The sequence below is a fragment of the Poecilia formosa genome, unplaced genomic scaffold (genome assembly GCF_000485575.1).
Source record: "Poecilia formosa unplaced genomic scaffold, Poecilia_formosa-5.1.2 Scaffold127, whole genome shotgun sequence".
Lineage (NCBI taxonomy): Eukaryota > Metazoa > Chordata > Actinopteri > Cyprinodontiformes > Poeciliidae > Poecilia > Poecilia formosa.
In genome coordinates, this window is record NW_006800066.1 from 1,479,293 (window position 1) to 1,503,365 (window position 24,073).

General features: G+C 38.3%; 1 protein-coding gene across 2 annotated transcripts in view; it reads right to left on the reverse strand.

The window, feature by feature from the left end:
- Nucleotides 1–12,102: 12,102 nt before the first annotated feature.
- efna3a (ephrin-A3a) overlaps nucleotides 12,103–24,073 on the reverse strand; it is a 90,549-nt gene continuing 78,578 nt past the window's right edge. For both annotated transcript variants that reach the window (XM_007561497.2, XM_016676107.1), the window contains exon 5: nucleotides 12,103–16,085. In XM_007561497.2, coding sequence (XP_007561559.1) covers nucleotides 15,967–16,085 — 119 coding nt within the window. In that variant the 3' untranslated portion in view covers nucleotides 12,103–15,966. The remainder of the gene's footprint in view (nucleotides 16,086–24,073) is intronic.

A 24,073-nucleotide genomic window follows, 5' to 3' on the forward strand; every position in this document is an offset into this window, starting at 1 on the left:
ATTCCAGAACAAATAATTGTGATAAAAGCCGATCATGTTTCACTTACATTATTTGTAATATGGCTTTTTAAACTCACTTTCTACACCCATTTGTTAGATANCTTGAACTTATCATATTTATGGCTGCGTTTCACCTTGTGATATGAAATAATGACTCGGGGATGTTTCCCTCACTTGGAAGGAAATGAAAAACATTTTTTTGGAGTTTAGCTCACCGTGGTGATTTTTTTTTTTTTTGGGGGGGGGGAGAAGTGTAATGTGCCCAAAGCAAGTGAGTCAGGATACTTTGCAACATCTGAAGGAGCCATTTGATAGAAGTGGATTTGACAGAAGCTCACAACAAAGCACAACTTGTACTGTGAAGGTTCGGTGACCTTAAACCTTTAATAAGATCCATTTAGTGAGAGAAAACTCTCAAACATTACACCAACGTCAGCTGCATGATCTCATTCAGTTCTTTCACATGTGGAGCTGAGTGGATATTTTTTAACCCAGGCTGCTGTCACACCGTTTCTCTGCAGGGAGCTTGATTTTAACGTAAAATTTAAGGGAGGCCTTATTTAAAACTCGTAGCCGTGATTTTGACCTGTGTGACTCGTGAAAGTTTAGACCAAGAAAAAACATCCTTGTCTAATAATAGTTTGAGGTCAAGGCAAACTTTATTACCCTGCCAGGGGAAATTCATGTCGCCCCACACTGCAACTCTCATGAAGACATATAGTGTTAAAACAGGACAAACAGCAGACCAACCACAATACAGACATAACATAAATATTGATAGGTATAGGATCAATAGAGGCAGACAAATAGGGATAATAGATGAAAAATCGCTAGGAACATAAAATCTTGGAGAAACTGCATTAATGTGAATTAAAATGCAACAGGCCTGCTTTGTTGGTTCAAGCTTAGACCTATAGCTAAAAGTTTGTCAGTTTCATAAAAAAGCCTGTAAATCATACAAAAATACCAGAAAGCACAAGCCTGAACTCAAAGAGAGGAAAACTACATTTTATATGATTGAATTTGATTCATTTCTAGCTGAAAGAAGATCTGTGAAGTAGATGAGGAATAAAGTTGACTTTGTTTAAAAGAGAAGTCATTAAGTCTCCTGCAACTACAGTAAATTTGCACATGTAGAAATGCAGTTAGTAACCGGGGTGTGGAGTTCATAATCAGATCTTTTCATTTAGGCTCATCAATCCAAGCAGAGACAGGACTGATCTGAAAAACAAAAAAAAGAAACATGTGAAGAAAACTTTCAAATGAAACATATTTGCTAATTGTAGCCTAGCTGCATGTATTTTAATGTCACGTAGACGTAATGCTCATTGTGTTATTTTGCTGCACATGCTGGTGAATCTAAAAATCTGTTTTACATCGCTCTAAATCTAAAAATACTAAAGCACAATTTGCTAAACATAAGAGGAAAAAAAAATCATGAAGTATGTTTGTTGCTACAAAAAAACATATTCTGGATGTATTTAGTTGGAGGGTTTAAAATCTACATTATGCAGCTTACATTACCTTTGACGTAAAATCCCCATCTTGTTTTGTTTTCCCTTTGAAATGAATTAATTTGTTTGACGTGGACAATGCACAAACATAAACATTTCTGCAAATGTGTAAAATTAGCCAAGTTTTTCATCTGCTGTTCCTGTTTTAATACTAAATCAACAACAACTGGCCTTCTTGGGATCAAAGTTCAGTCCTTGGTAAACAGGGTATAAGAGCTTCTGATTGGCCAAATGATTAATAACTAAATTAATAAAAAAAAATAGTTCCAGCTCTCTTGCTGCGTCACCCACTGACATTATCAGGATGTTACGGTGAGTGAATGTTCACCGGTGCAGATAGAGCGTCTGCATAGCAGCATCAAAAAAATTGCATAGATTTCATAGCATTGGCATCTATGATTGTTCCTCTAACCTTTGATGGTCATGTCTAAAAATGTTGTGGCAGGATTAGTTATTTGCCAAAAGAGCAAAGAACAAACCATTATTTCAATAGCAACATTAAAAAACTGATCACTACTTCCAAACGCACAGAGTGACAAAGACCTGGAGATCTGTTCTGAGGTCTGACGAAACTAAAAATTAACTGTTTTGGTCTTGATGAAAGAAAAAAGGTGAAACCTGTAAACACCAACACAACTGTAAAGTACTGGGGAAGCAGCATCATGCTGTGTAGGTGTTTTCCTGCTGCAGGGAGTGGTGGAGAGCATCATGACGAAATACTGAAGCTGCGTTGCAAAACATCAGCCAGGAAATCAAAGTTTGGGCATCAGAGGGTTCTCCCAGTGAACCAAGAGCAGCGACATCAAACATAAAAAACAAAACAAAAAGGATGGCGGAAATGACGGAAAAGTTTATTATTACAAAAGAGCTAAAGTTGCAGTAACTTTGTTTGAGTGTATTATATTTTGAGGATGTGCTCATGCATGTGCTCACCTGTTTTCCAAACTAAAAATGAGTCACTTGGATGGAAAATAAAGAACGTGGTGAAAGAGACTTAAATGCAATTAGTCAATATGGTGACATTGTACAGCACAATCAAGTAATGTGTTGACTTCAGTTGTTATAAAAATGCTATATTTATCAAATATGACTCAAAGGAAATTTGACTTTATAATTTTAACACCTATGTCTTTAAAAACTCCTGCTCTTTCTGAAACTCCGCCTTCAGGAAGTCATTACAGCATCACTTCTCTATTAACATTTTAACAACATTTTTACCAGCGTTGCACTGAGGAGAATCAAGGCAACACTCCAGGTATGTTTTTGATGAGGTAATAGCGTTATAGCATGATGTAAAGTTCAAAATACCTGATTATGCATAATAGTGCCCCTTTAAAACAAAAAGACATGCTTTTGGTTAAATACTCTTTTGTCAAAAGTAATTAAGAGTAATCTTTGCGGTGGTGAGATAATAAGATTAAACAGAGTAATTACCAAAAAAAAAAAAAACCTGTTAGTAAATAATGGCTTCACTTGCTAAAAGGAAAAAGCTATTACTGCCAGACTAAATCAAATTATTCCTTATAACAAACCTGGAGGCCAGATCTCAGAGCAGCACACCATGTCCCTATAAGAAGTAATTCAAGAGCAGATGAGAAACCAAGTCACTGACAGCTATTAATGTGGAAAGGGTGACAAAGCTTTGGGACTGGCGCAAACCTCAGTTAGAACCATAATCCAGGAATAAAGGGAGCGTGGAACATGGGTGAACCTTCCCAGGAGCGGCCTGCCTACCAGCGTTACTCCTGAGCGCATCGGTGAGTCACGACTTAACAGTAAGAAAGAAACCAAGACCACTGGTGACCAGAGGGAACACAAAGGCCTCTCACTGCTTTTGGGGAAATATTCTGCGGACTTGGAAGAAAAGGAGAGACACTGAGGAAAATGTTCATCCTGGTAAATCTGGCGCGACAGCTTCATGTGTTCAGGATCCATTGGATTGGATCTATGTCTAACAAGACCTTTAAAGTTTTAATCAAATGTTCTGATTACGAAACATCTTAAACAGGCTCTTTAAGGTTGAAACCCCCCTAATGTCGCTAAATTAAAACAATCATGCAAAGCAGAGTTGGTCATAAGTAAACCACAGTGATGTGAAAATACCAATTCCTACTTATTATTTTAACCCTTTCATGCACAGCGGTCACTGCATGGCTATAAAAAAGACATTTTCTTCTGTTTCTTGTGGATTTTTATGTTATAAATTCACACAGACAACTGAAGTGGACACTAGTGCATCATATGACACACTATCAACTATTGCAAGAACATTTTTGTTAAATCCAATATGGCAGTCCCTCCTTTTTACCGTAGAAAACTCTTGTAGGTAGAAAAAGAAAAATGTGACAGCAAGTAACCTCTAAAGACCAACACTACTGATGTATTTTCTAAATAACAACTTTGTATTTGGAGAAAATTACAACTGATCACCTAGAAAGAAAAAGGAAAATAAATGTTTTTTTTAAATAATTTTTTCTCCCCCACCTTTTTTTATGCCTTAATAAAATCAAAACACTTTGGAAAAAAAATCCTGACATAAAGGATCATAATTGATGCTTGAAAGGGCTAAGAGACAAAAACTTTTTCACATTGGACCAGGTTGGTTTGGGTTGTTTGTGTTTACTAGAATGAAAATGTGTCAAATAGCTTTTATGGCATTTGACTTTAATAATTTTACTTATAATTTTTAGAGCACAAGACTGTGCTTTTAAAAATGCACTACCTCACGGCGACTTCATAATGGAAAATACTGACTCTTTAATGGCTAAAATAATCATTTTTGATACCATTTAGTATTTTTGTCAGTTGATGGATCTCCTACAACATTGTTATCATATTTTGCAAAGGAAGGGAACATCTCTTCTTAAATTTAAGTTGTGGGCAGATGCTCAGGGTGTGACAACACAAACATCTACGCAACACGCACACACGCGATCTATGTCTGTTTGCGTGTGCGCGTGGGTCCCCAGCTGTTGAGAGCCGAGTAGATGTAATGACCAGAAATGACAGATTACAGCTAAATCTAGAGGGCAAGAGGAAGGGGAAGAAGAAGTGGGAGGGTGGTGATTAGGGAGCAGTGTGGAAATGCGAATGAAAGTGATGTCTAAAATTAAAACGGGGGTGGGGGGGCTACGACACAGGCAAGAGGAAATACAGCTGGATTACGGAGAGATTGTAAGACTGTCAGAATGAAGAGAGGGATTTTGTAAAAGAGATGAATAAACTCATGATTTGGGTCATAGATGAGATAGGTAGAAAGAAAACTCTGGAAAACATTCTACTTAAGCAACTCCTAAGAATTTATTATGCAATAAAATATAGTATAAATCAGGCTATGCAGTCAGAATATTTGCCAAATGGTCGTACATATTTTTTAATAGCTTGCATAGTTTATAAATTACATTGACATAAACAAATAATAAAATAAAACAATAAAGAAATCTAAATAATTAAAAACTAGATACCTTATTAATCCCAAAGGGAAAATTATAAATGTTGTAACTCATTAATTTAGATTCTTCAAAGAGTTATTGACGATCCTGATGGCTTCTGCAGCAGTCTGTACTGCACTGAACCAGAAGAAGCCTCTGACTGAAGATACTCTGCCAGTCCCATGAAGAGCATGGTCAGGACTGTCCATCATTTTCTTGATCCTATGAAGAATCCTTCTTTTCATTATAATCTCTGTGAAACTTTCAACTCTAATTCCAGCCTATTGGAGCGCCATTATAGCTCTTAGCTGTAGTAAGAACTAATATCGCAGTAGTTCTGACCTGTCAAATCTTGGACTTGAGAATATGGGAAATATTTCTCCATCTGGATGGAGAGGGTGAAGAGTTTGCACTGGTGCAAAAAACCCGAAATGAAGAGAGAAAATTTAAGAAAATGAATCTATTATAGCTTGACGAAAATACTTTCAATTTCATCTTGAAGAGTGGGAACATTTTTTTACATCGTCACATTTCGTCTAGCGCAGAGTCCCATCCTCAGGATTTAAACCAACACGCAGCCAGATGTCACTGCAGACAGCAGTGTGGTCTGTTTGGTCCCATTTTTCTCTTCTTGTCACAGTTATCATCTGACATGAGATCGGAGAAAGCCCAAATTAATGTGCGCAAAAGCAAAGCCCTTTAGGAAGCTTAACGTCGTTCTAATTAAGATGCATGTTCACATTTTCCTCCCATGTGCAACTAAAGTCTGCTTCCAAACACCATGAATTAATGGGGTGATGCATGAATTAAGAAGCTAACACTTTACATAAAAATTGCATAACTCAGTGAGCCTACATGGGTCTTTCTTTAAGATATTTCACATTTTTAACACGATTCATGCTGACCTCCAAGCCTGCATACGCGTCTCACCCTGAGAGCTGCATGAGTCAGATCAGCAACTGTTGAATATATTGAAGTGCACACTGACACATCTAGCTGTTAAACTGCCTCGATAGCTCTCTGACGTCAAAGATGGACCGTCACATCATCCTCCCTTATTCTGCCCGTGTCTTTGTTGCCACAGCTGACACCATTTTTCCAAGGGTATTAAATGATGCCATTTTGGATCCCAAAACATCTCATCACCTTTCCTCACGTCAACTACTCCACCAGGGTTAGCTTCTGTATATGCGGAGGAGGAAAGTTGACACGGGTTGACCTGAAGCTGGAGGAATGTCAGATCAAATCCGGAACGTCGAGGAGATTTGACGCGGTTCCAGCCGAATAACACGGGAGACACAGATCAGTCCTATCGAGTGAACTGAGGCCATGTAAGTCAGTTTTTTAAAAGCTTCCTCATCATTCAAAGATTCACAAAGGACAATGTCTGTTCTCCTTCAACCGATGTGTGAAAAAAGGAAAGGGCTGGATAAGTACGGAGGAAGAAAACTGAAGCTGAATATTATTTGGACATGCTTTATCATTTGGTCGGACAAATCCCACCTGGAAATAGCCGTCTGTGTTTTTCACCCTGAACACCCTGAAAGGTTGAGCTTAGATAGACAAACGACTTAACAAAAACCTTAAAAGATGAAATATTGGGCCCCACATATCGTATTTTGTCATATGTGGGGCAAAAACTGGAATTAAGCCATCAAGATAACAGATTTACTTCACCAAAAGGGGCAAAATAAGAGGAAAATTTAGTTTCGTTATTGTTCGTTTATTAACAATATGTGTGATGTTTAAAAATATTAGTGAATCAGCGTGAATGGGTTTTGTGATCCCTGAAGATACAGATAAAATATGCATAATATTAAGCAGGGTGTGAGTGGTTTCATTAAAAAAAAAAACCTGATTAATGACGAAGCGTGGCAGCTGCTCTTTGGGCAGCCATAAAGAAACTGCTTGCTCTAAAACACACATTTGAACAACGACTTTGACTATCATCATTTAGTAACTTTGAAAATAATGATTTTTCTCTTACTGCAATATTTGAGAAGGTCAGTGAAATATGTTGCTTAAGTAATTCCCAAATGGATGCATTTTGTACTCGAAGGACTTTTCCAGTAGTTTTTAAAAGCAGGGTTGTTATGTGAGCAACAAAGAGAACATTTTGTCTGGTCCGATCTTAATCCAATATCTAAAGACGTCAACAACCTCATGCCCTTGTGTGTGCAGCAAACTAAAATAGCTTTATGTATAGAGCTACCATATAATACCATCATCAGACCTGAATCTACATAATCCTGCTGGGCTTAGATAAATCATTTGTCCACTACACTAGGTACGCTCGTCCTTTTAAGGGTTACATAATGTAACATATTCTGCGATTCACATTGTTCCTTGGGTGGATTTTCAACGGCCTAGTTAAAGTCTGATTAATATTTACTGCCTTATCTGATTCAGTAGGTTATTGACTCAAGTGTATGTACTTTCAACTATACTTTCAAAGCATAGCGAATGGAAATTTGCTTTGATGAAAACACAAACTCTATTCAAAACAAAAATTACATCATACACAAACCCAAGTTTATCATTATTTGTCTTATAAATGTTCTTATATGGGGACATATTTTAAAGTCTGCTGCATATTGTGTGGTAGATTATCTGGATGAAGTAAAGGAAAGGTTTGCTGACACCTATGGGTGGAAAGCTGCCAAGCTGCCTGGCTAACCCGGTGCAGTTCTGCACAGATCGGACACGTTTCCAAAAGGAGAAGTCTCTTGTAGTGATTATGGTTTCATGGTTTCTGTTTCAAAGTGTTGCTGAACAAACTGTACATTTTAAAGACAGAACATGTTAAACTGAAACCAGATTAGATCAACAATAAATCCACGAATGTGTGTTTCCTCCAAATGCAGTCGAAAGTAATCCACACATCCACAGAAATGTGCTGTTTTCAAAAAACAGAACAGAAATGCTTAAGATCTGCACAAATACAGGACGAAGAGACGAGCGGACAAAGACAAGCTTGACAAGAAAATGACACCAGAAGAGGAGTGTGTAGGAAAAAAGACAGGAAGTTAGGAAGATAGCTACTCTCAGCCTGTGTTTGTGTCACTTCTACCCTGTTAATGAACTTTATGATGGAGCCATAGTGGTCTGATTACCATGGCCTGTACACATTCTTCACAAAAACATGCCAAATTTGGATATGCAGATGTATGCAAGGTGTTTGAAATTACTATTTTTAAAGACAGTAGAACTGTGGAACATCAATTAGTACTGTCTCCTTATAGCAAGAAGCTCCTTGGTTCAAATCCCAGCTGTAGTACTTCCTGTGTGAAGTTTGCACACATGCATCCTCCTGGTACTCCAGTTTTCTCCAACGATGTAAAAACCTGCACATTAATAAGAGATTGTGAATTTCCCTTAGGTGTGAAAACCCAAGATTCATTTTGCGCATTATTTTTAGGTAGACCAGAACCGTCTGTAACCCTGTCCAGAAATAAGCAAGCTTTGGGTGGGGAAAGCAGATATCATGTGACAAGAATCAACTGAGGTGTGTAAATCTACCCCATCACTAAAGTTTAGCTGTGATATACGGTATATAATGTGCTAGTTTGACGCTATGAAACTTACCGGAAACTGCCTGCGCCGTAAACAACTGTCCTCCACTGCGAAGAGAGAAGTGCCAAGCCAAAGAAGATGGCTTTTAATGTTAAATCAATATTTATATTTGCAGTAATAGCGCAGAAAGTCAAAATTATCGTTCATAACTCCTCCTTCGGCCAGAGAAATAAAGCTCAATGGGAGAAATACTACACCGAGCATTGAATGGAGATGAGAATCGCCAGGCTAAAGCAAACTGAATGTATAAGTATTCAAAGCCAGGACTTCAAGATACCAGTACTGCCAAAATCACCATGTGGGTCATCTGGACGCTGCAGCTGAAATTTGGACTCGTCAGCCTTTTTCTAATATTGTTACTGGAAACTGTGCTTCATCTGCTTCCTTGGACGCAATAAGTGGTCATTTGAGCTCCTGTTCCTTCTCTATCATCTTACACCAATCACTCCATTCTCCCCTGAGATCAACAGGGTTTTTTCATTGTGTGCTCATTGAGTGTTTCCCCCACTTTTGAACCGTTTTCAAAAAACCTGAATGATGGCTTGTAAAATCCCAGTTGATCAGCAGCTTCCAAAATACTCAAACGATCTCGTTTGGCACCAACACTCAGGCTAAGTTGATTAAATCTCCTTTCTGAGGCTCGGTTTCAACTTCATCTGGAGGCCTAAAGGAATGACGTTGCAGTTATACTATTTGCTGATTTGCTATTTGTGTTTATGAATAGTTGGACAGATCTACCTGATAAAATCGGTTATGTGTTGACATTGCTTTTAGCTGCTTTAAAATGATCCATGAACCAAAAAGTGGACAACGGAGCATATCGATTTAATCAAAAATGACCAAGTAATGACCTACGGAAGTTAGATATGATATTTGAAGTGCCATATCCTGGAATTGATTCCCATTAAAATGTTGATGTTGGACTTGAAGGTGACAGCCGATGCAGAGTTTACTCTGCTTATCAGTTAATGGAGTCAGATTAGCCCTTTTATTGGATATTTGACTGATGTACTGGAGGGCTTCAAACAGGGGACTGAATCATGTGTTTACTTCCATTAACTGAGTGCAGAAAAGGCAAAACTCAGAGGGTGAGTGAGATGAAAAAGTGGGAATAAAGTAGTCTTTTGCCTGTGACATCTGTTTCTTGAATGAGCCACTATCCAGTTTTACGGCTCCTATCTTTGAAATGAGAGCTTGCAACCAAGTCCTTGAATGTGACGTTATTTTCAGTGATTGTCTCAGTGACGTCCTGAGTTATAACATGTTCTCTAAGGAGGAGGCATCTGTTCTGCTGCTGCAGCCAGACGGCGGAGCTCGTCAAGGGAATTTCTCCTTAACAGCGCAGACCTGCCCCGAGCCGCAGATGGCTTATCTCACAATAAATGATTCAGAAAATGATAATGTGTCTTCAAACAGGAGAGAGAGGTCATCTTCTCATGCTAATGGAATGTCCTCCTTTGTAAGTCTGGATCGAAGGCTCGTTGGATACCTGGGAACGTTACTCGCAGCCCTTAAAACATTTTTTGGTTACATTCTCTGAAGATTTAATGGAATTTATTAGGATTACGTCCGATAGGTTAACACAGATATTACATAATTGCAAACAGGAAAGGAAATGATATGCGCTATTTATTTTTTTACTAGTTTAAAACTTGAAAAGTGCGGAGCAAACTTTTGCTCAGCTTCCCTGATTCAAACATTTCTCTCCGGATTCTTCTTCACTGATTCCAGAACAAATAATTGTGATAAAAGCCGATCATGTTTCACTTACATTATTTGTAATATGGCTCTTTAAACTCACTTTCTACACCCATTTGTTAGATATGCCCTTCGAAATGATAGCTTTCCTCTTTAGGTCTCTTATTTACTTCAGTCAAAACTTAACTGTCTGGTTTTCCAGGCTGGAATTAAAGCTGTTTATGACGGCTCTGTAAGCTCATTGCAGGCAACAAAATATAAAGCAAATGTTCTTCTAAATTATCTCATCCACAATATGCACAGACTCCACCATGCAATACGCTGTCAGCTCATGCACAGGAGCAGCAGCTAAAACACTTAAACTGTTTCATGCTGTCAATTTACGTGCAAATCCAGATTTTTTAAAACGTTTAGGGACTGTAAGCTGAACTCCCCTGCAATTATCAGTCTGTCGGAGAAAATGAACAAACGTCAGAGCAAATAGAAAGTTGCAATCTGTGAAACAGACACACTGTGTATAGGTTATTGTAACTGGCACGCTATCTATATATGACCAACCCAAAAATTGGAAGCACACAAACACTCCACTGAATCTGTTCCACTTCCTGATTCTGGGTCTTGTGTGCTACATCAAAGTAAAAATCTCCTCTGCCCCCTTTTGTCCCTTTTTGACATGGACATTAGAGCATCTGAGACGTGTCCCTCACTTTGTCACCTCCTTTCTGTGGTGTGTAGGAGATCAGAAAGAAGCCGACAGGGGTGAGGGGGAGAAAGGAGAGCGACGTGGAGTGGCAAATCTGCAGGGACATGAATGGCTTGCAGGTGTTTTTTTCTTCTTTTTTCTTCTTTTTCTTCTTTCGGAGTGACAGAGTGGAGAAATGTGGAGCGCCGGTTCTGCCTCCACTCCATGCTGTGATTATGTTTCATGGCAGGCTGTTCGTTAAACTGAAGTGAGAGCCTCTAAAGACGGGCTACTAGAAAAAACAGATCATTCAGGCCCAACATAAGTGCTTTTACCTCGGTGCATCTAAAAACAGAGTTTATGAGAAAAAGACAAAGATCTGAGATCAGAACCAGGGGAAAATCTAACTTGTTTTTAAATAGTTGTTTCTCAGCTGCACTATAAAAAGTGTATTTGTGTTCTAGTTCATGTTGTGGATTAATCTCACTTTATTCTTTTGGTTTAATGATGACAACTGACTTTTTTGTGTTGGATTAATGAAAAAGTCACACATTTTACTTTGATTTTACTTGAAACAATGAAGTTCAACGTTGCGTTCGTAGACGTCTGACTCCATGAAGGAAGCTTCACCAGGGACAGATCCGGTACTAACCAGGGTGCTGTGGTGGCGCAGGGGTAGAGCACAACCCACATGAGGAGACATTATTCTGTTGCAGGTTCAATTCCTGGCACTTTCCTGTCTAACTACTCTCAAATAAAGTCCGTCTAAAATCCTGGTAAAAACGAGATTTTATTAGATTCCTTCTTATTTGAAGTAAACTAAATGATTTGAGTAAGAGTAACTTAAAATTATCACTGCTAAACACACTTAATGCATTAATTTATAAAAACTTAATTGAGTTGGATGTCACGATATATATTGAGTTGGTCAGACGTAGGATATGAACCCAGCATTGAAAGTAAAAAGTTCCTTTAACTTGAAGATTTAAGTTGAAATTTTTCAGTTAATTGAGCACAAAAAAGTAAGTTATCTCCAAACCAAAAGAATTAAGTGAGATTAATGTAAATAAGTCCATAAAAAGAACTACAGTCCAAATTAACTCTATTCTATTCTATACTATAGTGTTGCTAACTTCACTTTCAGGTAATGTTTGCACAGAGACAACATAGTTTGATGCAGACAGACAAATAAAACCTCTAAAACAAGTTTGCAAAAAGATTTTAATTGGCATCATTTTGATCATTCTTGGTTTAATTTACAGTTTATTCATTCTTGTCAAACGTAAACACATCTTGTGGTTGTCTTCAGTAAAAGTAAATGCTTTTGCCGGCATCTCGAGCCCCTTCCCTCCCTCCCGCACCCTTTAAACATAAACCAACATAGACTGAAAAGCGCATTCTCCCTCAGACACGCTTGCATATTCAGATCCTACAAATGACTCCGCTAGCGGGTACGAAATTTTCTAAATGCCACGTACTTTAAAAGCGCGGACAAACACGTTCCACCTACATACATCCTCCCTTTCACTCCCACGCACGCAGACACACAGACATAGAAAAAAAAAAAAACACACACACACGCGTGCGAAAACACTCATACACATTCTGGAACCCTGCATGTATTTATAAATTTACATTACAGTGCAGGCTCAAACGACACCAGTTCTGTCTGTGCATTCCCAGTTGGTTTATGACATGCTTCTCAGCAATATTATCAGCTGCATCTTTTTGCACAAGAATCAGCTAACGGAGTGTATGCTTGCACTGAATCATTCACCAAGAACTGTCTGTGACCGGCTGAATTACATCTATTTGTCTAAACAAGCAAAATACTGCAGTACAAATCCAATAGTTTTGAGAAAAATGATAAAAAATGGTACGATAGCTTATTGAGCAAAGGCCTAAGAATGCACATTAATAAATTATGTAGATAAATACACTTTAATGTCAAAATAAGAGCATTTTAAAAGTAAATAAATAAAAACGCACAACATTGTAATTTGATTAAGGTTTGCCTACGCAGTATAAAAGAACTTCTCATAAGTTTCACATTCACACATTTTATTTTTCTTTTGATTTTTTTTTTTTTTTTTAATCAAGACGGTGCCACAATTAGCTTCAGAAACCGAAGAGCAGACGCTGCATTGGCCTCGATGTCACTACCACATCCGCCATATTGTGAGTTCTCCTTGGAAAGCAACAAAAGTTTGAGTTCGGGATGAAACACTAAAGTTTACAATTAAATCATTTTTGCATTTTTTTTTTTTTTTACTAGAAATAATGTTAATGAAGTGGAATCTGACAGAGAGTCTGTGGTCAGTTATGGGAAGGAGGTTTTCCAAACTTAAAGACTTGGAGCTCATAATCCATTTGTCAAAATACCATTGTAAAAAAGAAGGTTAACAATTTTAACAATGGTTTGTAGTTGCAGCAGGAGCAGCAGTAGGAGGCTGCATGGTGGAAAAGTTGATTTAACTGTTCCCTTAAAGCAAAAAGGTCCTGGGTTCAAATCCTGGTCTTGCACAGCTTCCGTTGCCCTGTGATGTATGGTGCAGTTTTAGTGCCAACATTAAGACCATTTCCCACCCAGTGGTGGTTACTCCCATCATCACAGGTGACCATATCCAGCTACTGGTCTGATTTATGATAGGCAGGCATCAGAAACCAAGCAATCAACTAGTTTTTTAGATAAAGTTTTCCTTAAAGAAAAAAAAGTACGAGACGCAGGAGACCATCCTAGGTATACTAGTCACAAGCCTATTCAAAGCTAGCTTAAGTGAGAAGTCTCCTTCTCTACTGGCACTGGCCTCTCGGTTACCATGCCGACCTATCAAGAATCAGATCAGTAGTTGGCTTTGGGGTAGAGATAACCTCCTGTGACAAGGACGTAGTCACCACTGGCTGTGTAATAGTTCTAATTATGGCACTACAGCCATGCCATAGTGATGGACTGGAGTAACCCACCGCTTGCCCAGTTCCTACTGGAGATGGCAGCAACCCCCCGCCCAGCGATAAGGATAAGAAGGTATAGAAAATGGAAAATTAGTGCCATATTTTCTGGACTAAAAGGAGCACTTAAAAGCCTTTAAATTTATTTTAAAAATCAACTGTGCACCTATCAATCCTAAGGGTCTTATATACATTGTGCTGGAGTAAAACAGCGCCCTCTAGTGAATTAGTATGGATTAATTCTGGTTGTGCTTACTGACCTCGAAGCGATTTTATGTGGTACACGGCGCTCATGGTGATCTGTCAAAATGTTTTAGTTACATTACATTACAGGTACAGCAGTCAGGAGCATCGCAGAGTAAGAGACGACTGACTTATCTGACTGTTTTGTTTTGCTCAATGCGCCTTGTATGCTTTACATATAAAAAAAGATCGGATGCAGAAAATACTGTAACTTAACTCATCAGTGCCAGCTTTGCCAGCTTTTCGCATGTTTACACATGTAATTTGATGATTAATCTTTGGGTTGAGTTCCAACTTAATGAAGGTGTGAAGGCGACATTTCCATAACCCTAATCTTTAGTTTCCTCCAAAGATTCTCTATGAGATTCAAGTCAGAAAACTGACTGGGCCACTTCATTGTGTTAGTTTTAGTTCCAGTCAGAGGAAACAAGTTGGTAATAACGATTAGTACTACATCTGTCAGGGATAACAATACCATCTAGGAAATATCTTCATATCATTTAGGTTAGAATATTTCTTTTTTTACTTTAAGAGCTTTGTGATGCTAGCACCATGGTTCATACAGCGTTACCTAAAAAACTTGGGAGCAAAACTTTGTTGTTTCCATAAAAATGGCTCTCACAATACGCCGTATGATCCGGATGCTCATGCTGGGTCTATTCTTCCATGACTACAGATTGAGATTCTAAGCATAATTTCTCCTCAGGCACCTGCCGCACTTTGGCGACTGTATGGGGTCGTCTCCGTGGTAACTGGGACTGCTGCAGTGGCTATCAGCCTTGATTGGCTGCCAGCCCCTGAAGTGGAGGGGAAAAAAACCAAAAAAAAAACAGGTAATCTGGGAGTGAAAAGAGGGCAAGTTGCTGCTGACAGTTTCTGAACAATTGCAAATTAGAGGCGGTGCTGATTGCTGCAAGGAGACTCCCCCCAGCCCCCTCATTTTTTTTCATCTATTTTTTTTTTTTTTTTTAAAGATTTGACATCTGGAACTTTTCTAAGCCCATTGCTGGAGGTAAATGCGGCGGAACAAAACACACGTCTATGCCACATCTAGTGCGTCTAAGTGCCGTCAAATTACTAGTCCAGGGTCTGTATTTTTCTCGGGTTGTTACAGTGCGAAGGCAGGAAATGCAGACAAAAGACTAGTTCTGAGGGGCACTCGGTACCCTTCGAAGAAAAGCAGGCTTTGAATCTGTGCCTATCACAAAGCCAGAGCATATTTGATGTCTGGAGAAAATGGATTACTGAAAGGCCCTTGGATATTCTTATAAATTCTCACCCTTTTCCCTGGGCTTTTATCACCAGCAGCTACCACACACCAGTATGAAAACATTCTACAATGTCCAGGACAATGACAGTCGTTTTGATTACTCACTAATCATATAAAGGCCTTGTTACAGTTTCCAAAGTCCATCTTGTCTTTTTTTTTTTTTTACCACATCAAAGTTCGGTTTGATGCAGCAAAGCCTTAAAAAAAAATCCACTCTCGAGTTTAAAGTTGTCATCTTCTTCAAAGCCAACACAAAAACCTTCCTTTCATCATCCGATGAGAGTTATGCTTCAGATTTTCTGTTCTCTATCATGCTACAAAAAAATCTCTCATCTGCATCCAATGAGAGCAGCACGAGAAAAATTGGATTCTTAATATCGGTTGTAATCTCCATGTGGTCGCCACACCTGCATGAAATATTGTAGTTTTCATGTGATGCAGGTGTAAATATGACAGCAAAAAGGCCTCGCTTCTTTTTTCTTTGTCTTTGACTTTTCTTCGTTTGCTTCGTTTAGCTATCCCATCTACACAAAAGAAAAAAAAACAACTTGTAGGGATACAAAGCCCTTTGGAAAAGACGGCCCAACAAGCTCCCTGCGACGGTCGCTAGGACAACAGGACGGCCAGCACGAGCATCGTTGCCACGGTGAGGAGGAGGCGATCACGCGACGGGCTGCTGCCGCTCACGCTCTTCTCCAGCTTGGGAACTTCAGGGTTAAATTCATCTGGAAAACAAAAAGCATAGAGAAAAAAATAAATAAAATAAGCAAAACCAGAGGGGAAAAAGCCAGGATGAAATATTGCTGTATTATAAATTAATCAATTTAAAATCGCCGAACGACGCATGCAAATCGGGCTTTCACATATGCAGGGAAAGAGGCATGAAGCGATTATCAACAAACTACCAATTATCATCAGCTACATATGGCCTTTCCCTGTGGGAGAGGAAATTAAAAAAACAAAGTCGTATTTGATGTGTTTTTTTTTAATGTGTTACTTTTTTCAGGCTAATGATGTTTTTGTCCTCGAGGGATTTCAATCAAATCAAATTACTATGGCCTTAGCATTGATTTGACACAACAGAACATTAGCTGGAGGGGAAAGACGGAGAAAGAGCTCGGGGAACGTGTTTAGGAATATTCAGTAAAAGTGGATTACAGGCTCATCATGCTCATTTCCTAACTAATCCTTCCCATTATCTCTACAATATAAGGCAAACAAACAAGACAGAGCTGATTAAACCATCACAGGTCGTTAGATAAACCTGAGATAAATGTTGCTCAATTATTGAACACAACACAACGTGCAAAAACAAACCACTTACCGAACACAAAATTGCTTTAGATGATTGGTTATGTTTTCGCTTTTTGACACATTTCAAAGTTTCAGATTAGATAACATTTTACATCAAAGATAATCTACAATACTTGAATTGGATTGAGAAGCTCTAGCATGACCTTAAAAAAGTCCAATGTAGCTGAACTGAAACAATTCAGCAAAAAAAGAGTTGGTCAAAATAAAATCAATGTGATATACAGCTCCGGAAGAAATTAAGAGACCACTGCAAAATAACCAGTTTCTCTGATTTTACTTTTTGTAGGTATATGTTTTAGTAAAATGAACATTGTTCTTTTATTCTATGAACTACTGACAACTTGTCTCTGAAATTCCGAGCAAACGTTTAGTATTTATTTGCAGAAAAAGAGATGCAGTGCTTTCAGATCTCTAATAATGCAAAGAAAACAAGTTTATAATTATTTAGAAACAACAGTACAAATGTTTTAACTCATTAAGAGTTCAGGAATCAATATTTGATGGAATAACTGTGAGGTTTTCAATGCAGTTCAGTGCAGTGGGCTCTTTGTTTTTCCAGAGCTGTGTATTACTAGATGGTAGTTGCTGTTACCAATTGGAAGGTTTAGAGGCCAATTACTTATTTACATTGGTCCAGGTTAGTTTGGACAGATTTAACCCCCTGATAAATGAATAATCACTGTTTGAAGCTAAATAAGTAATATTAATAAGAGGGTATTTTTCTTTCACAGCACTATAAAAGAAGGAAAGCAAATATGTTTTATTTTAAAAAACAAATGTAAGCTCATAGATGACGTCAGCTTTAGTGAAGCACATCAAAACATATTTAATTTGTTGGGTTTACTTAGATGAGGAGCTGGTATTTATACGACTTCTACAACTACAACTTGAATTTTTAAGGTTAACTTTAACATGCAGTGCTCTGCTTTCTAATGCAGAGCCAGAGTTGTTGTTCCCAGAAATTGCAACCCAAGTAACCATAGATCTCAACATAAATTGTTGGACAGCATCCAAACGCTGCCAGATCAAATGTCGTACATGCAACCTGTGATAAAATCAATATACCTGTGCCAGATAAATCCTCTGTGTTCAGAGAGTAGAACAAGTTGTACAGACAGACAAATAGCTTACATTATAATCCCATCATCACCTGTAATATAATCCCACTGTTATGGAAAATTACGATTACAGTACGCGAGGTAAGATTATTCAATCAATGTTTATGTAATACTCTGTGATGTAAGAAAAGGTTTTAAATTGTAAAAAAAAAAAAAAAAGCATTGTATTTCACCCAGTGTTCTAGTTTTTATTCTTGGAAAAATGCAAGGATAAAATTGCTGATCGGATCAACTCAAAATAACAACAAAAAAAAATCCAATTTCTGCTGATCTAAACCAGAACCAGATTCATTTTGCCACACTGATGTTATAAAAGTTCAACCAAACAAACTGTTTTTCAGCATCTGTCAGTCTACGAGTAAAAACATGCAAGATGATGAGCGATAAGCAGGAACAACAACCAGGCTGCCTGGAAAACTGAGATAAACGGGTTTGACGTAGATTTCTCTTTTGTTCCTAAAGAACAACATGCGTCTGTCTTTACGTCCAACACTGATATTTACGTGAATCCACAGCAACATCATCTATCGTGACATCGCTATGTGAAAGCTGGACAGGGAATCCAAAGCAGCACAGCCTCGGGTGAAGTCTACAGGTCACATCAGGGATGCTCTGGAGGCGTGACGTACATCCGTAGAACCAGAAGAACATTTGGTCCCTGCAGAAGATAACCGGCCTGACATGGAACGCCCTCTGGTCAAAACGTTATCCCCAAAATAAATGATTTTGCTCTTTCTTTATGCCTTATTTTTTGAGTTAATACTGTGTTCATGTCTCCTGGGGTTTATTAAATGATGCAGAAGCCAGCGTCTCTTAGCCGTTCTTTAAAACAGAAAGATATCTTGCATCTTGCAAATTGAGCCAGATGTTAAGGGAGCTAAAAAGATTTCTGCAAAAACTGCAGCAAGAAGTGGCAGCTTGGAGTCTCCTGATCGCCATAGCAACCATTTGATCCATCTATATACCAAACTAAGTAGATCCTTTTCTGTGCTAGCGACATAAAAGGTTTTCTGAACTCTACTCCGCCTCAGATGAGACAAAGTCTGAGCTCTTAAGTAGAAAATATACCAGGTGGGTTCGTGGTAAATAGGACGAACAGCAGGAAAAACATGTCAAATTTACATGTTGGTGCGGTGAGCCCCTTTCCAAACATCCTGGAAACCCTGACATGGTATCAGGTACTTTATCTGGAATAATGGGCAGTTTAAATATTTGATGACCTCTGTCAGAAAACTAAATATTAATTGCGTATGGATCTTTCTGCAAGACAATAATCTAAAAACATTAGGCCAAATCGACACACAAATAGTTCGACAGTAACAATAAATCAGCCTTTTTCTATTGACCTCCCAATCCCAAGACCAAAGTCCAACAGAAAATGTTGCCTGTAAGTTCAAGAGAGGCAAACAGTCTTTCAAAATAGCCGTCACTGTGTGGCTGAAAAGCGTAAAACGTTTAATAAAATGTTGTGTTATTGTAAATAGTGTTATTAGTTAATTTATTTTGAAATGTCTAGTATCTGTCGTGACATCTTCAATGACTAGTCATTGGTTAATCAAGTGCCACTGTGTAATGGTATTGTAAAAGAGAAATCCCAGTGCAACATCATGACTTCAAAGAACGCAGCGCCACTAAAAACACAAATCTCATTGTGTTCAAAAACTCAAGTCCTTTGCAGTCCTAATGGGATCTGATTTCAGTCAAAACAACCAAATACGTTATGAATTATTACAAGTCGAAGCATGTTCGTACAAAACATCCGAACTAGCTCTTAGAAGCTTGTTTACAGGCTCCAGTAACTTGGACACACTGCAGAGTAAACATCTCGTCTAAAACCCTCGTCTTTCAAGAAATCTTGCAACTGAAGACGACTGTGGGGGAGGCCGAACGCCTCAGGGCTGCTGCAACTTATCAAAGGTCTCCAGTATGGCACCTGTCTCCACGGTCCAAATTTAGGATCCAGGAATCAATTTCCGGCTGCATTTTTGCCTCCGCGAGGCCCAACAGCACAACGGGAGGCTGGCAGAACGGCTCCTGTGTCCACAGAAAAAACACCCGAGGCGTTTCCGGCGAGATGAGAAACATCAACTCCGGACTGTCGATAGGTGGGGAAAGGTTGTCTGGGTGGATAAATCTTCCTGCCAACGACGCTGCAGTAATGGTGGATTTACAGCGAGCCACAAAACAGCATGAAGAGACGCACATCTACATCTGGATGGGGATAAAATACACAGTATCTCTGAGAGTTAACTATTTTCAGTTATTCCAGATTTTTTTTTTTATTTCAAATAACACCCACATTCAAGAAGTTCAGCCAAAAGCTTATTGTTTCATTTCAGAAAGACTTTGATTAAGCTGTGGATTTTAAACAGGCTTTCAGAATGACTGAGTGCTTGGTCAGTGCATTGTTGAGACCGCAGTCTATTTATTTTATTGTTATTGCAATCTGTGACACTTAGACACTTGGTTTATTCAGTTCAGAGACCACATGTCTATTATTTGGCTGTTACAACAGCAGAGGCGGAGCGCCACCGCTGCAGGGTTCACAGAGTTTAGAGATAAAGACGGATTCAATCCTTTTTTTTTTTTTACACTTTTTGAGAAATTCTGCACATTAGTAGGCTGACAGGGCTAAACTGCCCATTTTCATCAAATCACAAGCCACTTGTTGCTTGTGGAAAGTTTGTAGCAGATGAACGAATAGACGAAGAGACAAGATGCTTTAGGAAAACAAAAACAAGAGCTGTGAAAGTGTTACTTCTTCTTTGCTTGTTTAGTCACACTTAGATGATCCTTAAAAAATAATTTAATATCAGAGATAACCTGAGTAGCTACTTCATGTTGTTATACAAATGCTATTTAGGTGATTCATTGACACTAAATGTGAGAAATTAGGCCTGAGTTTGGCGAATAAAACTGAACTAAAAAAGAAAAAATAAATAAGAGACCACTTTAAATGATCAGTTTCTCTGATTTTACTTTTTATAGGTCTATATTTGAGAAAAATGAACATTGTCCTATGAACTACTGACAACATGCCTCTGAAGTTTCAAGCACTTATTTAGTACTTATTAGCAGAAAATGAAAAATGGTCAAAATTACAAAAAAGATGCAGCGCTTCCAGACCTCAAATAATGCAAAGAAAACAAGTTCATAATCATTTAGAAACAACAATACTAATGTTTCAACTCAGAAAGAGTTCAGAAACCAATATTTGGTGGAACAACCAGGAGGTTTTCAACTGACTTTTTCCAGAGCCGCGTTTTTCTCTTTCAAGATTTAACGCAGTTAGTAGATTGGTTTTCCCTTAACAAACTACATCAAAAATTGAAAACATTTTTCTCACAGTATGTCTTTATCCGATATAAAAGTTTGCTTGGGGATAATTCCAATGTGATAAAAATAGATTAAACTGAAAGAGGAACACTGTAGATAATTAAATCAACAATAAAGAATCACTGCTGCTTTCTCGTCTGTAAGATGGTCAGCAATAACACACTGCCTCTATTCATAAATAGCATAGTAAACAAGCCAAAAGAATTGAGTTGCAGAGAGTAAAATAGCAAATCCAATTACTTCATAGTTCATCAATCATTTCGGTGGGTTGCGCTGTGCACTGGACCAAGCAACATTAATTGCAGAGATGTGGAAATTCTTTCTTAATAGGGCAACAGCGAGCAAATTAGACAAGATGACAGACGGAAAACAAATAGTGGCCTTGTTCCTGAAAGTGATTTGTAAGTGCTGCTCTCATGCAGACTGCAAATGGCCCTAGTTTCTGGAGAAACGACTGATTAAGTGTGATGAATGTTTACAGCGGACTGTCTGAGTAGTAGTTAGTTGTTCTCCCTTACTTTTCTCGCCCAGGTTAGTTAGGCTGACTGTGAAATTTCTCTCTGCAGAGGATGCATTTAACTTTTGCTTGTTTTCCCCTTTCATGGTTTTCTGCATGTAAAAATCTGCAAAGAAGCTGAACTAAAACTTTTAAATCTGGGACATATTACCAATGTTAAAACGTAACCACCATATACTCCATCCTGAGTGTCTCCATTTGGAGTGATGATTGAAACTCCCCCAGTTAGTTTAGCATAATTTGCTAGAAATAAGCCTCGTGTTATCATACAAGCAGAACGCAGAGATTGTACCCTGGTAACAGAGCAGTGTTATCCTTAAAACGCTGAGTTAAATAAGGAAAATGTGACGCAGAAGGTTAGATAATTTAAGAAAAAAAAAGATGGCAGAAGGGCAAACATATGCGATGGAGAAACGTTGACGCTGAGCCAGTCTGTGGGCTGGTCTGGACCTGAGGCTGAATCAGAGAGTGGGAGTCCAGCGGTCAGTGGGGCCACCGGGGGCCGTGTTGTAAAGCGAGTGAGAGTCTGTGCGTGTGCATCAATGTGTATCCTCCTCCAAATGTATTCAACAGAATGCATCACAGCACTGGAGGCTGTCATATTTTATTATTTCCTGCCAGCGAGTGTGTGTGTGTGTGTTTTATATTAAATTCTATGCAAGCTGGAGCCGGAGTTACCACTGAGCAAGTCGTCCACCACTGAATTTCTCTTTTACTACGTTCCTTCCTTCCCTCTACACTCTGTTTTTCTTCACCTCCCTTATCAGTTTTATTTTTTGTTCCTCGTCTGTCCGTTTTGCTTTACTGCTGCATTTCTCTCTGTCATCTTTTATCTCGCCGACTTCCTCTTCTCCCTTTAACTGTGAATCCTCGTATTCTCTCGGCTCGAGCTTTTCTTTTCTTTCTTCCATTTTTTTTTTTTTTGGTTGGTCTCTGTTGGTCATGGTTTCCATCTCAGGCGGGTCACATTCTCTCAGACCTTGTCACAGACTGCCACAGTGACCAGAAAAAAGCTTAGTAAATGATTCCCAGCAAAAGGCTTTTGTTTGAGGTGGTGATGGGAAAAGACAAAGGAAAATACAGGGTTTACGTAACCGTTTGACTGAACAACTCACTTGTTCTCTGACATTTGCTCTCCTAAGGTAAACACAAACCTTTAGTTTACTTGTAAGACCTCAATTTTCTTTGTGGAGTTTTTGTATGTAGGAAGAAAAAGCAGCTGAAATGGTTTTCTGAAATAACCTCAGTCGATCTTAGTGCCTTTGGGCCTGACGGATTCAAACAATGAACTCATCCCGACTTATTTTAATGGTTCTTTGGGGGCATTTGCATCACCGTGCAAAGATTTTCTTCCATATAGTCCCTAAGTAATCGTTCTGTATGCCTCGCTGTGCTGCTCATTAGGCTCATTCTCATGTAAGTTAATGTGAGGTCATGAAATTTTGTGTCGCATTCTGACTGGATTAATGCAGCTGATGGAGGAAATAATTAATCTTACAATGACAATGATAAATGAACAGTGTAATAAGGTCAAGCAATGAGGCTAATTCTGTTTCAGAGGTTTGGCTCAGTCCAGCCCCATCATTTATTGCAATTATTATGTTAACACCTCCAATATAAATGATTGCTGGCTATAACTCCAGAAATGTAGACTTACTGTATGCCGCTATGCGACCTTGATTCAAAAAATGTCTGTTTACCCCAAATAATGAATGCAAAAACTTAATCCAAGTTTCTAAAGCCAAAGTTTCCACCTCTCAGGAAACATTTTGATTAACAAATACAATTAGACATGTAATAATACTCACTTAATGAAAAACACAATGCAGTTACATTTTGTGACATTAGTCTGAAAGATCCTATATGATCCTCTAACTTTTCCACAACACTCCAATCATAATGTCTGCACCACTTTACCCAAACTTGGTCACTAAATCTATAGTGCAAAAACGATGGCTAAACGTAGTCTGGTAGAATATTTTGGCTTAGGGTGAATTTATTTTGGCATTCTGATTTGTTACATTTATCTCAACCTGCAAAAGAAAAATAAAAAAATAAAACAGTGTGTGAATCCCTGCTCACTCCAGAATGATCCAACTAAAGTCTGAACAGCCTAAATATTTTAGATTTTTAGAAAAAGATTACCAACAACTGTTCAAATTATTTAAAAAAAATTGTAAAATAGTGCTGTGATTCAGAGACAAATTTTAATGTTATGAAAAATTCATGAATAAGATATCGCTTTTGAATTTTGTTTAAAATACACATCGGTAATTACAATTTCAATTCAAAAATATGCTATTGACCCCAAAGGGAAATTAAATGTTGTTGTAGCTTATTTAATTGAAGAGTTATTGTACATGATGGCTGTGGGAAGAAAGGATCTCCTGCAGCATACAACACATTTAAACAAGCCTCTGACCAAAGA